Source organism: Numida meleagris, chromosome 1, assembly GCF_002078875.1.
Source record: "Numida meleagris isolate 19003 breed g44 Domestic line chromosome 1, NumMel1.0, whole genome shotgun sequence".
Taxonomy (NCBI): domain Eukaryota; kingdom Metazoa; phylum Chordata; class Aves; order Galliformes; family Numididae; genus Numida; species Numida meleagris.
Window position 1 is genome coordinate 128,234,137 of NC_034409.1, and position 14,911 is coordinate 128,249,047.

General features: G+C 44.2%; 1 protein-coding gene across 2 annotated transcripts in view; it reads left to right on the forward strand.

The window, feature by feature from the left end:
- Window positions 1–13,097, forward strand: part of CYFIP1 (cytoplasmic FMR1 interacting protein 1) — a 68,604-nt gene extending 55,507 nt beyond the window's left edge. The window contains exons 26-31 of one of the 2 annotated variants that reach the window (XM_021412084.1): window positions 6,015–6,145; window positions 8,383–8,455; window positions 9,538–9,632; window positions 10,848–11,086; window positions 11,921–12,068; window positions 12,477–13,097. In XM_021412084.1, the coding sequence (XP_021267759.1) occupies window positions 6,015–6,145; window positions 8,383–8,455; window positions 9,538–9,632; window positions 10,848–11,086; window positions 11,921–12,068; window positions 12,477–12,641 (851 nt within the window). In that variant the 3' untranslated portion in view covers window positions 12,642–13,097. The remainder of the gene's footprint in view (window positions 1–6,014; window positions 6,146–8,382; window positions 8,456–9,537; window positions 9,633–10,847; window positions 11,087–11,920; window positions 12,069–12,476) is intronic. The other variant, XM_021412093.1, reaches the window with a different exon arrangement.

Below are 14,911 nucleotides of genomic sequence, written 5' to 3' on the forward strand. Positions count from 1 at the left end.
AAGCTATGATTCCGATTTATGGATTAAATACACAGATTCTCGTCTGCCTCAATGTAACATTCATTTATCAATTTAGGATTTACTTTGTGAGTCCATTCTCCACAAGCAAAGCAGTTAAAGTTTGCTCAGTAAGGCTCCAGCTATTTCATGTGCTTCAAACTTTGATTGAGAGCTTTGTTTGAACTCCACTGGTTGCAGTTGTGTGAGCTCTACGTGATCAGCCCTCTGGACCTGTGGATTTCTGAAGAGAGATTTATTCTTGCTAAAAGGAGCAGAGTACAGACAGTGGCATTAGAATTGCTCAGGACTCCTGCTCACCAATGGGTTTGTTTCCATAGAAACAATCTTACAGCAGTGGGGAACTTGCTCATCCTGTAGTCATAAAAATATTTGTCTAAAAATACATTAAGTGTAAGGATTTTTAAAGGGACCTTTGAAAGTCTCTGAAGCTCTTAAAAGGAATAACGGCTTATAAAAGTTTGAGCTTGAATTTTGATCTTGAAGTAACATTTTTCTTCTGGTATTTTCCTAGGATTTAAATACAAGTTTCCTTCTTTTCGTAAACAAGTATTTCTTGTCCTGCTACTCTGAAATGTCTTCAGACATGCTGTCTCATCTGTCCTCAGCTCTGCTGTGAGATGAGGCTTGGAGGCCTGGTGCTAAGCAAAATGTGCATTACAACAGGCCATGATGTCTTGTGATCATGTGTTTGCCCTCCATTTGGGGGAAGCCTCCCAGCTCTGTGGCTCCAGTTGGCTGCCAGCTGTGCTGCATCTCTCCTTTGACCAGTTGTGCTGCTGGCTGCACCTTTCTGCTTCAGCACAGCATCCCAGCAGGAAACTGTCTTCCCCTGTACTTCGTCTGGAATATCTAGTGAGAACTGGAGGGAGCCTCGGCTGGAAGAGGGCAGTAGTGGCGCGAGGGCAGCATAGCTTGGGGCAGAGCAGAGGGGCTACGGATGCTTCCGGTTATTCCAATTTGAATCAGTGGAAGGATAGCTTAATTTTGCTGGGGGAGCATGACTTGAATTCTCTTGGGGGAGAACGTGAAAGAAATTTATTTATCGATTTTTCTGGAAGTTGTCCGTTGGAAAAGAATGCGGGGATATGGAGAGGTGCAAAGCAGGGAAAGACAGGAGTGCTGTTGAGGGACTTGCAGAAAAACAAGGGAGGCCATTTTCTGAGCTCTAATATCAGATAACTCAGCAAAGCCAAACTTTGAGAAGCTTTCCATACTATATTTGTTTCTGTCTGATTTGGATGCAGAAAGGAAGCTGAGGAATGACATTGAAACCCTTTAAGAGGCATTGGTGTGTCAAGTGCCTGTACTTAATGGGAACAGAGGTAATCCTAGTTCACTGTTGACAGAAAGCTGCAGAAGTGTAAATTATGTTTTCATAAAACAAAATCCTAGATGATTTTGAAAGGGCAGTGAGCAACACAATGGATTTGAAGACCAGTAGTACATTTATTTCTAACAAAATAAGCAGTGCACAGGCTCCCTGGTCAGAATTCCTTTTTCTTCTAAAGGAATGGTGTGACTGCTGAGATACAAAGCTAATGATGTCTCTGCTGAGCCAAAGAAATAATCATAGATAGCACTTGAAGGTCTGTAGGAGAGTGAACATAAGCTAAAGTTCATTATAGCACCCGATTTCTTGAGAACAATTATGCTGTTGCAGATTAGCAGATTTCACCTCACAGTTGTTCAGTCAACACTCTGCAGAAAATAAGCATAACATGGGTAGATCCAGAGTTATTTTCAAGATCAGGTTTGTTGTTAGTCGGCACCTCTGGTCTATAATTCATAGCCAGTAGCTAATCTTTGTGGTACCAGGCTTGTTACAAGCTCTGGAACATGTTTGATTTGAGTCTCTAGGTGTGAATTGAGATTGCTTTATAGAAAATGAGAGAAGACAGAAGTGAAGAAATCTGACCATGTGTTGATTTGGTCTGACTTCCTAAATTAATTAGGGTACAGGCTGCAGCTGAAACTTGGCATCTGCTGTTTGAGCACTGTTGAGATGGAGCCTAATCCTTCACTAATCTCCTGTGCTTTACTAGATCTGTTTGATCTCAACAGAAGCAAGGCTGCTGATATCTGTAAATCAGAAACTGGGATTATATGACCAATTATTATTGCACCTAACGTCATCCCATCTGCATGAACACAGGGGCTTAGTTAATGTTGCTTTCTTGGAAAAAAGGAGCAAACCAATTCATTTTCCTTGCGAAATACAACGTGTAGGTAACGAACTTGGTATCTTACAGCTTGCACCCACAAACAGAGTTAGGAGAAGGACGGAGGCTGCATGCAGTTAAGTGAAACTTTCCTAAGACACTTGATCTTTCTCCAGGGCTTCATTATGCGCATGGAGTCTCACAGGAATGCCCTTCTGTGTGCTGTACAGTACAAGCAGATCTAACTGGGAGCGCCGTCACTTAAATATTAATGGAAACTTGATAATGTGCTGCTGCCCCAGGACTCCACTGGGGAGCAGATTGTGATTCCAGCGTCATTTCTGTTCCATCAAAAGTTGCCTGCCTGCCTCTGTAAACTTTCCTCTGCTTGGCCCTTAAATCAAGTGCTACATTGAAGAGAGGCAGTTGATACGGCTTTTGGAACAACTGTGTACTAAATACGGTGTGTCAGATTCTCAGAATAATGACACCACTTGTTCATGAGTGCCTGTGTGTGGGTGTGTGCATTTATATATCTGCATATGGCCATGGGGGCTTTCAGGGAAGAAAGAAAAGCCTTTGTTAAGGACTTTGAGAGGAACTCGGTGACTTGGAGCAGTTATAGAAGATAATATGTAATTTTCATAGAATTAATCATAGAAAGGTTTGGGTTGGAAGGTTTAAGATCACCTTGTTCCAACCCCCCTGCTGTAGGCAGGGACACCTCCCTCTAGACCAGGTTGCTCACAGCCCCATCCAGCCTGGCCTTGAATGCTTCCAGGGAGGGGGCATCCACAGCCTCACTGGGCAACCTGTTGCAGTGTCTCACCACCCTCACAGTAAAGAACTTCTTCCTAATATCTAGTCTAAATCTACACTCTTCCATTTCCCCTCGTCCTGTTGCTACCTGCCCTTATAAAAAGTCCCTCCCCAGCTTTCCTGTAGGCCCCCTTCAGGTACTGGAAAGCCACTATAAGGTCACCTTGGAGCCTTCTCTTCCCCAGGCTTAAAAGCTCCAGCTCTCTCAGCCTGTACTCATAGGAGAGGTGCTCCAGCCTTCTGATCATCTTCATGGCCCTCCTCTGGACCCACTCCAACAGCTCCATGTCCTTCTTGTGTTGGGGGCTCCAGAGCTGGACGCAGTACTCCAGGTGGGGTCTCACAAGAGCAGAATAGAGGGGCAGAATCACCTCCCTTGACCTGCTGGCCATTCTTCTCTTGATGCAACCCAGGATACGGTTGGCCTTCTGGGCTGCAAGCGCACATCGCTGGCTCATGTTGAGTCTTTCGTCAACCAACACTCCCAAATTCTTCTCCTCAGGGCTACTCTCAAGCCATTCTCTTCCCAACCTGTATCTGTGCTTGGGATTGCCTCAACCCAGGTGCAGACCTTGCACTTGGCCTTGTTGAATTTCATGAGGTTGGCATGGGCCCACCCCTCAAGCCTGTCCAGGTCCCTCTGGATAGCATCCTGTCCCTCTAGTGTGTCAAATGCACCACTCAGCTTGCTGTCATATGCAGCCTTGCTGAGGTTGCACTCAATCCCACTGTCCATGTCGCCCACAAAGATGTTGAATAGCGCTGGTCCCAATGCTGATCCCTGAGGAATTCCACTTGTCACCGATCTCCACTTGGACATCGAGCTGGTTACTGCAACTCTGAGTGCGACCATCCAGCCAATTCCTTATCCAGCGAGTGGTCCATCCATCAAATCCAGTTTTCTACAATTTAATGACCAGGATGTCATGCGGGACAGTGTCACATGCTTTGCACAAGTCCAGGTAGATGATGTCAGTTGCTCTTCCTGTATCCACTGATGCTGTAACTCCATCAAAAAAGGCCACCAAGTTTGCCAGGCGTGACTTGCCCTTGGTGAAGCCATGTTGGTTACCTCCAGTTACCTCGTCTTTATTTTCCATGTGCCTTAGTAGGGCCTTCAGGAAGATCTGCTCCATGATCTTGCCAGGCACGGAGGTGAGACTGACTGGCCTGTAGTTCCTTGGTGTTCATAGTACGAATCTCCTGCTTCTCTGGCTCCTGCTGCTTTTGGGTGGACTTACAGTGTTGCTGCGGTTTCTGTTGCACCTTCAGTATGGGTTTAGGTAACAGCTTTCCTTATTCCTAGTCACAGTTCTCTGTGTTGCTCTTGGTTTCCCTGTGTCATCCTCCTCCTTTATTATATTTGCTGTAGGTGGCATCAGTTATTCTCAGGATTTCACTGCAGAGCATGTAACATTAATAACATTCCCTTCAGCTCTATTTCAGTGTCTTCTTTGAATCGATCAGAGTCAGCGAGCATTCATGACAACTGATGACCTCCAGTAGGATTTCCATTCTGTTTTCCTATTTAGTCACTAAGCTACTAAGCTGGGTCTGAAACCTCTCTTCACCGAACGCATGTAGGAGCACTCCTTTACTGCATATTTTCTGTTGACAAACAGATCTTTGAGATGTAGCAAAGCCAGTTCTGGCTCCCCTTACCGCGCACTTTACTGATGTTCTCTGTTGCTAAATTTAATGGCGTGAGGCTTTCTGTAGAAGCGCGTGGGTTAGCCATACTGTTCTTTCCTCTGCTGTAAATTCTCAAGCTCCTCTGCTGAATTTGAGGGATTTCCTTGGCATAGATACACTCCAGCACGTATTTTCCGTTATGTGCTCCCCCTGGGCTGTCGCCTTGCTAGGTGAGTATGGAAGGCTCATTCCTTGTATAGGAAGTATTCTCCCTCTGCATCGAAGCAGCACGTGGGAAGATGCTGGAGGCTCTCTGTGTTCCTCATTGAGTGTAATGGAAGCTGCTCTATCTAGCATGCAATCCAGAAGTTTTGTATGATGTATTTTCTTCTGTCACCACTCTGGGGGCTTTGGTTGCTTTTTTAAAAAGGCCGGGCTTATGCGAACAGATGGAAAAGTGTTATAAAAAGCCTGGAAGCTGTCTGCCCTACTGCAGTTTTTTGCTCTTCCTCACCCACCCTGCACATGCCTTTAGCCTCAGTGCTTCTGATCTGCAGGAGCCACCTGAACCCAGGGGCTTCCTGGGCTTGCCTGTAAACCAGGGGATGGCACAGCCTTTCTTTGGAGTGGGAGAAGGAGCTGGGAGTCCATCAGTGCTTTAAGCCTCACTGTTGTTTGGGAGAGGTTTGAGATGTTTCTGTAAGTTGTGTGGTTTTGAAAAAGGTAATTTAGCTGTTTTTCAACGGTTTTTGGAAAGTCTGACAGAAACACAGTTCTGACTGTGCTTGTCAGCCAGGATCTAGCACATCCTTGCCAGCAGAGCTTGACTTGGGTTTTTTGTATTTAATTGTTTTGAGATTACAGATCACATCTAGGTGTCTGTGGTGCTGTCAGCCCTATCCTGACACCGCCTGTGCTCCCTTCAGTGCTCTGCTCCTTGCTGGCTCTGTCATCTGTGGGAATAAGAGCTGCAAACTGAACGTGTTGGGCGGTGCAGCAGGGTGGGGGACAGCAATAGGAACAAGAATAAGAGGCTGGAACAGGTCTAATAGCAGACAAGAGTCCTGTTCTGTCTTCCTGCTTCTGGAAATCATTCTCTTACCTCCTACTTTAGTGGCTTTATCCAGGAGAATGTAGGCACTCCATTCTGCATGACTTATCCAGCTGAATACAACACTGGCTTAACACTTAACCTCTGATTGTTAATATGTTTAAATACTGCTCCTTTCAGTTTCCTCTAGGAAGCATGTCCATAAATTAAAAAAATAAAAATAAAAATCTCATGTTCTAGTACATGGAGTGTGTGATCATCACTAGATTTCCTTCTGGCTCCTGAGATTAATTTTTTTTTCTTTTATTTGTTTGGTTCTCTGTTGATTTCAGGTATCCTGGAGTTTTTTCACCATCAGCTAAAGGACATCGTTGAATACGCAGAGCTGAAGACTGTCTGTTTCCAGAATTTGCGGGAAGTGGGAAATGCTGTCCTGTTTTGCCTGCTTATTGAGCAGAGCCTGGTAGGTACCTGCTGCGCTGGCTTTAAAACCCCGCTGTGCCTGCAAATGTGTTTTCAAATTTTTGTTACTAATAGCACAAATAACGAGGTTGAAATCTGCAAGTTTGCTGTAGTGGATGGACAGACGGGTAGAAACAATTCCCTGTGCTGATCTCTTGCAGCCTTGCACAGGCTCAGATGTCTGCCAGGTAGCACTGATGCCTAACTTTGATGGGTGAGAGACACTTCCCATTGTATGGTACTTGAGGATCAAATATTATGGTCTATATCATAAAGTACAATCAAATACAATTTTCCTGTGCATCAACAAGTTGTGCATCTGTTACTGTTACCTTCCATCCTTGCTTGTCATTCCCATTGTCGTTTGAAACATCACAAAGTTAATGTGGGCCTGCTGGATGTCCTTCTTGCTGTTACGAAGGCTGCCATCAGTGTCCGCTCTGCCAGATGCTCACCTCTCTTAGCTTGAATGAAGCTGTGAAAACACGTCCAGTCAGCCTCTCAGCTGCTCTCTGTCTGGCCAGCCTCTACCTTCAGCCATGCAAAGCTATCTGCTGCTCTAGGCATTGTGCTGCAATTGCTTTTTCCCTACCCGTTATTTTCTTTTCCCTCTTGTGGTTTAGGTTAGAAGGGACCCACTTCCCTGCTGTGGGCAGATATTACATGGGAGTAACAGTCTGCCGTTCAAACAGAATGGCCAGATGTGTAATTTCTTGGTCTTAATGCTTTTGAGTTCTTACAGAGGGAAAGATGGGCATTGCTTATGAGCCTGAAAAGCAACAAGAGTGTTGTTTTCCCTTTCTTTACCTGTGTTGCCCCTTCTAGGTGGGGAGAGACTCCCCACCTGTCCATACAGGTACCGAGGCTGCGCTGCCCATCAAGGAGAGATCTTTGCTGACTGCCAACCAACCCTACATTAGCTCGCTCAGCAAGCTGGCTGGGGGCCTGCTAGCAGTGCATAAGCATAAATCTTCCTGTAAGAGTCCTTCTCTGAGTGTTTTAAAACTGTTAATTCTAGCTGAGATAATGAAGGTGTGCTGTTCCTCAGGTGTCCTGTTCAGCATTAGAGCATCCCTCCCTAGGGACAGAGAGTGACAGGAGGGCCAGGTGACAGGCAATGAAACCATATCCTGTGATGGGGTAACTGTCACAGTGGAGAGAAACTGGATTCCTGGAGTGGGCTTCGCGTTAACAGGGCATGAGGTGAGAGGCCAGGCAGGTGAAGGCCCGGCTGCTGCCAGGGTGGATTGGCTGAGGGTGCACTGAAGTGATGTCAGTGCTAGAGTCATGTTCAGTGGGACATGGCCTTGAAGGCACTTTCTAGTAACGCACCCCTGCTTGCTGCCCCTCTTCTTGGTTTTGCCCTTGAAGGTGCCCTGATGTCATATTAGTATTCCAGTATTTTTCCGCCGTGGTCATCTACCGTAACTAGATTTTACTGCCATGCAAAATTTACAGTCTTCAGTGCATCTCTGCTAGTGGCTGGATCTCGTAAATCTTCACTGCATAGCATGTCCATTTTCGTGTTGTTGACATCAAGGAATTAGAGCTAGGAAAGACACATAGCCCTAGTACTTTGGCCTTGCCAAAGTACTTGGCTATGGCTGATGAACATCTTTTAATACTAGCACTGAGGACTGCAAATGGGCAGAGCCTCTGCTCCAGAAAAGAGGCAGATGCACAGCAAAGCCGTGTGTCATCTGCAGGTCATCTCTGCACGTACAGCAGCAAAGAAGCAGGTGGCATCTCTCTTCCTTCCCCACATCCTTGAAGAGGTAAAGCAGCTCCTGGGAGGTGTCTCAGCCTGCCTTGCTGGGAGATGTGCCCAACGTGATAATGTGTTGTGGGAACAGTGCTGGTAAAAATAGCTGAGCTGTGAGTCATCCATCACAGTTCTGTTTGTCTGCTCAGGATCCGTCTGCCACTTTCACACTGAAATTACTCATCCTGAATTAGTCTTTTTAATAAATATCCTGTCCTTTAAGAACTGCCAGTGCAGGGTGGGAGGAGAGCTGCTGATTTCTTTTGTCAATCCAAGGTAACCTGGTGAAATCATATCATCTTTGGAAGTACTTCTGTGAAGAGAACGCCAGAGCAGTTATGTGTGTGATAGCAGAGGCTGGCTGCCCTCTGCTGTTCCTGCGTCAGCATCAGCATGCTTTTGGAAACCCAGTTTTTGCATTTGGTGTGGTCTGGGGATTCTTCATTCCTAACTGCCTCCTTTCCTTTTTGCTCTAGTCCCTAGAGGAAGTGTGTGACCTGTTGCATGCAGCACCGTTCCAAAACATCCTGCCGAGAGTTCACGTCAAAGGTACGGAGTGAAAACACCCTGCTTGGGCAATGCTTTCTGCTTTCCTTGTGTGCTGCTACTCTATTGGTGACCCTTTCCAGTCTTTTACACCACTGCTGTTACGTTTATGGTAGAGGTAACTGATTCAGCTGAAAAATATATTCTTGGTGAGGTGCGGTGCAAACTACAAGAGGGAGATGAGGAATACTCTGCCAGAGATGAGTGGGGTTATTCGGGGCAGCAGTAACACCTCAGTGTGGGTATGGTGAGAGGCTTTTCTGAAACTGTTGTTTAGCATACATGGCTGTCAGTCACAACAAGGTGCACGAAGCCTGGGAGCAGATAAAGTAAATGCAAGTGATTCCTGTAGACTTTTCATATGTTTTTTTTTTTCTTTAAATTACATTGATGTGCGCTGTTTGCAGGATTGTGTTCTTCAGTATCCCCTTTTCTTATCCATCACCGTTAGGAAGGGAGCTTTTTTTCCTCTCACTCTTCTACATCTTTCCAGGCTGCTCCTCTGTCTTGTCACCACCATTTCTCACTGCCAGAGCAGCTGATCTGTTCTGCTCAGAGAAATCCCATCAGCTAAAAATCTTTGAGAATATTTTCAGACTCTTGCGTCTCTGTACATAAAACGAACCATTTGTAAACAGTACTTCCCACTTGCCAGAGAATATTTCCTACTTGCCAGTGACAAGGGGGTGCCAAGTGCTTTTTTAAGCCTTACTATACACAAAATTCCACCCTCACTATAACCTACCTTCTACAGGCAGGCAATTTAGTTGGTTAGTACAAGTGGGAGTCAAATATGTTAGCAGCAGCAGCATAATAGAGCCTTACTTTCTGTCTTGAATCTAGTAATGAATTAAATGTATTCCACTATAAACACTTGGTGTTTTTTTGTTTGGACATACCAATCTACAATTTAAACTACATGTTTTTTATAAAAGCACAATAAAGGTTAACCAACTGTTTAGAATGAAAATGGCCTATAAAAATAAAGAACATACTCAGCTTTCTACCGCACTGAATAAAGACAAACTGTCAGATATCGATTAAATGAATCAGATGAATCAATGCTCCTTTTATTTTTCTTTCAGAGGGTGAAAGGCTTGATGCTAAAATGAAGAGACTAGAATCAAAATATGCTCCGTTACACTTGGTCCCTCTCATTGAAAGGCTGGGAACACCGCAGGTAATCTTGCTCTCATTTCTGTCCGAGGCAATTCAGGACATTCCTGGGCACTCAGAAGCCTGTTCTTTGACACAGTGCAGATAGCTGTGTCAGGAATTCAGCCTGCACACTCAGCTTGCTCACGTAACACAAATTGCATTAGATCCAGCCTGTTATAGCCCAGAAGTTTAACATATTTGAGATGGGTGGAGGTGACAGGTTTGGAGGAACATTGTAGGATTCATAGGTGTTAATACATGCTCAGCGTACAGGGCAGGCTGTAAGGTCCTAATGCAAATTCCACCCAGTGCGATCCATTTTCTTGTGAATGTATGTCGTTTTCTTAAAACAATTTCTTCCTCTTTCAGCCAGTAAGTTAGAAAGCCACTGAAAATGAGTAGTCTTTTGAATTGAGTTCTCCAGGCAAGCTGATGACCAAGGAGGACATTCTTTCTCCAATGCCTTTGTAGCTTCAGTGCTGTTCTCCTGTCACTATGGGGGCACAGTAATTCCACGTGAACCATAGTGGTTTACAAGCCGTTGAGATGTGAATTGTAGAAGTGCAGAGCAGAGTGCTCTGAAGCAAAGCCTTCAGCCTGCTTTTATTGGAATGCACAGTGGTGGGTGCTGCTGTGCTGCAGAAGAGAGCAGTCAGTGTGATGGCGCAAGTGGGACAAGCATTGACTTGGTATTGCCATTTTTTTGGTTTTATCTGAGTCCATTTCTGCTGTCTTTGAAGCTTTCCCATCTCTAGCAGCTGCAGCAGCTACAGCCCATACTAGCAGCAGGCCACTGAACACTCTTTCTGGTTTCTGCCTCCATCTGTGCAGGCAAAAAACTCTTAAAAGTTCCTTGGGACAGGTTCAGATATAGCATTACTGCATTAGCATTGCTCACTCTGGCAGCGGACTACGCATTTATTTGAAAAGGCACCAACATTTTTCTGAGTGCTTTTTCACTGAACTGAACTCAGACTTCACTTCAAGGTCAGGAGAAACTTCTAGAATAAACCAAGTGAAACTGAATTATGTGTTTGGGTTTTTTTTAAGCTCCTACTACTAATTTTCCAATTGGTGTGCTCCAGAGCAGAGCACAGTATTGGGAACTGGAGCATTTATGCGAACAGCGCTGTGCTGTTAGCTCAGGATGGTACTTTTCTAGAAGTCAACCTGGAAGAAGGTCTGTAAACTGAGCGCTTTGCGTGACTGGGATTTTGCACTTTTTCTCCATTCTCAGCAAATAGCAATCGCAAGGGAAGGGGACTTGCTGACCAAGGAACGCCTCTGCTGCGGCCTGTCCATGTTTGAGGTTATCTTGACGAGGATCCGATCCTTCCTGGACGATCCCATCTGGCGTGGGCCCCTTCCCAGCAATGGGGTGATGCACGTGGACGAGTGTGTAGAATTTCACCGCCTCTGGAGCGCGATGCAGTTCGTCTACTGCATCCCCGTGGGAACGCACGAGTTCACTGTGGAGTACGTATGGGCAGCTGCCGGCGGTGCACCTGCACCAACAGCGCTTCCTTTGTTCCTTCTGCAGCGGGGGGGCTGCGGGGCACCGAATAGAGGGGTTTGTTCGTGTGTCTGCTTACTGTAAAACCAAGGGAAGTGCTGCGATCACTGCGAGGAGCTCGTAACGCATGAACACAGAGATGATTGTGTCTTTCAAGAAAATAACCCTCTGTTTTAAGTACTGACAGTATATACAGTGAATGATCTCATGACAAGTAGGCCCTAGCACACGTTGCTCAGTGGTAGTCTTACCACTGCAGAAGCTAAACGTAGATAAAATAGCTGGACATGTGTGCAGATCCCTAGCAAGTTATTTTCTCATCTGACTCCTCTCTGCAGGGATGAGTGTTTGAAAATTAACACGTTAATACGGTTTGCTAATTTGGGCGTATCCTTACTTTGAAAAACTGCAGCTATTGAGTGCTTTTCACTGACCAGCCATGGGGGACAAGACAGGACATTTGCTTCCTTTCCTGTCTGCAGCCCGAAGCAGAATAACAGTGTTGAATTCTCCCTTTGTTTTCTTGGAAAATGAAACGTAATGCTGCTGGAGCCCAAGGGGGAGTAAATGTCCTTGAAGTAACTAACTGTAAGTTGTAGGAAAGCATTCATTTGCATCACCTGTGGTACCTGGAAAGCAAAACAACTGATTTACTAGATTTTACAGTATTTTTTTAGATTAGATTAACATCTGACATATTCTAGGGTTATTTAATACGTATTTCAGTGTAATGGCTGATTCCTAAGCATTTCCTGTAGCTGTGTTTGAAGGCTCTTTTGTGTCCCGGTTTGTTTCAGGCAGTGCTTTGGAGACGGCCTGCACTGGGCTGGCTGCATGATCATTGTGCTCTTGGGACAGCAGCGTCGCTTTGACGTGTTGGATTTCTGCTACCACCTGTTGAAAGTCCAAAAGCACGACGGCAAAGACGAGGTTATAAAGAACGTGGTATGTTGAAAACATCTGTTCTTTATTCACTATAACAAACAAACAAATCAGAGCTGTTTGTATTCAGGTGCAGTGCGAATGTACTGATTGCTTTTTGGAATGAAACGCTGAAAATGAGTACGAAGGATTAGATGCTAATACTGGAGCTTGAAGACTGTAATTACTCGGCTGTATAGGATTTTCTGAGCGCTGCTCATCTCCTACGCTTGCACTTAGATTATGAAGGCTGTTGTAAATTGCCCTTTTTGTACAAAAAGCTGCATTGTCAGAAACCAGAACGCACCTTGGATTTCTTCACTGCATTAGCAGTAATGGGGAGACACTCGTAACACTGCTGAGGGGTGACATCGCAGCATTTGGTGCTTTTCATCTCCAGAGCTAAAACTGTTGTTTTCTTGATTTTTGCAGCCTTTGAAGAAAATGGTTGAAAGAATTCGCAAGTTCCAGATTCTGAATGATGAAATAATCGCTATTTTGGACAAGTATTTGAAGTCCGGAGATGGAGAGAGCACACCCGTGGAACACGTGCGCTGCTTCCAGCCACCCATTCATCAGTCCCTTGCCAGCAACTAGATTTCCTACCTAATGATACTTTTTGCACCTATTTAGGCTAAAAGTATGAGAAAGGAGAAAAACGAAATGGCGACAGGTTGAAGAAATCCTTTTATCTGCCTTTTTCAGTCCGCCTGTGCCATTTGAGTGGTGCACTGTCTTCTTCAGTCTCCAAGCACAGTAACTGTATACAATCCATACTTATTTTTCTAGACTAAAATTTTATATACTTTGATTAAAAGCCTGCAGCTGTAGAGGGTTTGTTCTTGAAATCTCTTTGCATTTCTTTACTGAAGTGACCATCTTAAGACTGGATTGGAATAAGCGTTCTCCCTAAGCTATCAAAATAATAGCTGCAGAGGGTAAGAAACTGGGTTCTGTAGAAAGATTTAGAAACCAATGCCTAACTGCATTAGAGCATTAATTGCTTAATTAGCCTTTATTAAAAAAAACAACGAACTGCCGATGCTTTGTGAATAATTGATTTTTTTAGTCAATTGTTCTTTCCTTCTCTACACAAAACTACTCTCTGTGATCAGTAATTATGGAAGTGAAGGCTTAACCTGGGGGGGCTGTTCTACAGTTATTGAACATGGAGGTGACTGATAGTATTCCTGATGTTTTTAAGTGGCGGAACTTCAACTGATTAGAATGGGATCTCTACATCTTCCTTGTAGGAGCTTCTTGCCCAGCTTCTGTTTTGGTTGGAGATACAAACCCATCTACTCAAATACATGTTTACAAGCGATAAGGAGTTCTTGTTTCTCCTTAAGAAAAAAAAAAAAAAACGAGCTACAATTCCTCAGCAAAACAGAGGATAGAGATTTGGCAGGCAGTCTGCAAGTAAACTTACTCTGACACTGGTTTTCCCAGACCATCTGTGCTTGAGAGCCACTGTTCTGGCAGGCAGGCACACAGGGCTGCCATGGTGTGTGGGAGATGCTGGTGCTTTGTAACACCAGCTTGATTCAAGCATTTCTTCCACTAGATAAAGAAATGTTTCTTAAAGAAAACTGTTTTTTTTTCACAGCGGAGCACCAGGAAGACTTCTAGTCAATCAAAACATTCCCCTCTGCATCAGGCTTCAATTAAGCAACTGAAGAAATGGCTTAATTTGCTGAGATCGTGATTGGTTTAGAGCTAAGTCTCACATACCCGAGGCTTCAGCTTGGCACTGTGCTGCATAAACATTTAAGTAGCACAGCCTCGTTTTTAGTTTAACAACTCTGTAAAAATAACTAATTGTGGTGTGATTAAAGTAAATTGTAATTCTCACTGGTTAACTAGCAGCATTAGGTGAACTGATCTCTCACATTTTAGAAGTACTAGCATTAGTACAGATTTCAGGATGGCGTTTTCCCTTTAATGAATACGTTTAAGAGAATTTCAGAGATTACTCCTATATTAGTTTCATGTTTTCAAAGGTGGCTTATTTCTTCAACCAGATACAAGACTGTAAGAGTGTTTAAAAAAAAAATTCACCACCTTTGAAATTCACTTGTTATAACTGCTTGCCTAAAAGGAAAAAAACAGAGTGCACAAAAGGCATAACTGTCTCATTTTAAATTACCAAACACAATGCATCTGGAATCCAAAGCATCTATTACACAAAAGTAAAATGTTACATGAAATTTTAGTCTGTTCTTGACTGAGTGAGGCTGGTACTTTGGTACTGGAAGTGGCAGCCAGCAGTTTGGTGCTACTGCTGCACAACCTGCTTCACCCAGTTTTTAGGGCCTTTTTAGAAGGCTCTGCTCTGTACCTGAACAGTGGAGAGATGATGCTCCTTAAAACCAGGCAGAAATGCAAATCCTGTTCTTCACCCAGAATTTCAAGAACCTTTTTTCTTGTTTGACATCTTGGTGCCTCTTTCATGTGTGAAAAGGAAGGTAGTGGAGTTAGTTTCACAGGTGGGAGTCGCTTGACTTTTGTCCTGGTAATAAACTATACTCCTTAATGTTAAGCCCTGAAACTGACAAAATTACAGCAGTAAATAGTTGGCTTTGTCTCAGATATTTTCTAGTCTTCACCATCTACGGTAGGAATGTTCTTATAAAACTACATCACTAATACTTATTTTCTGCCTTTGTAAACTTAACTTAAAAAGATTACCACCAGAGCATTGTCGAAGCAGCAACATTTTGGGTTTGGTATTTTCTGGTCCTCTTCCCAAGGTACTGTCAGAGGCAGTGACTGCATTACCGCAACTAGAACTACAATTCTGATTATGGTTGGTTGGTTGGTGTAAATGCTCCGAGTCTAACAAAGCTTTAGGTAAGCAGTACTTGCAA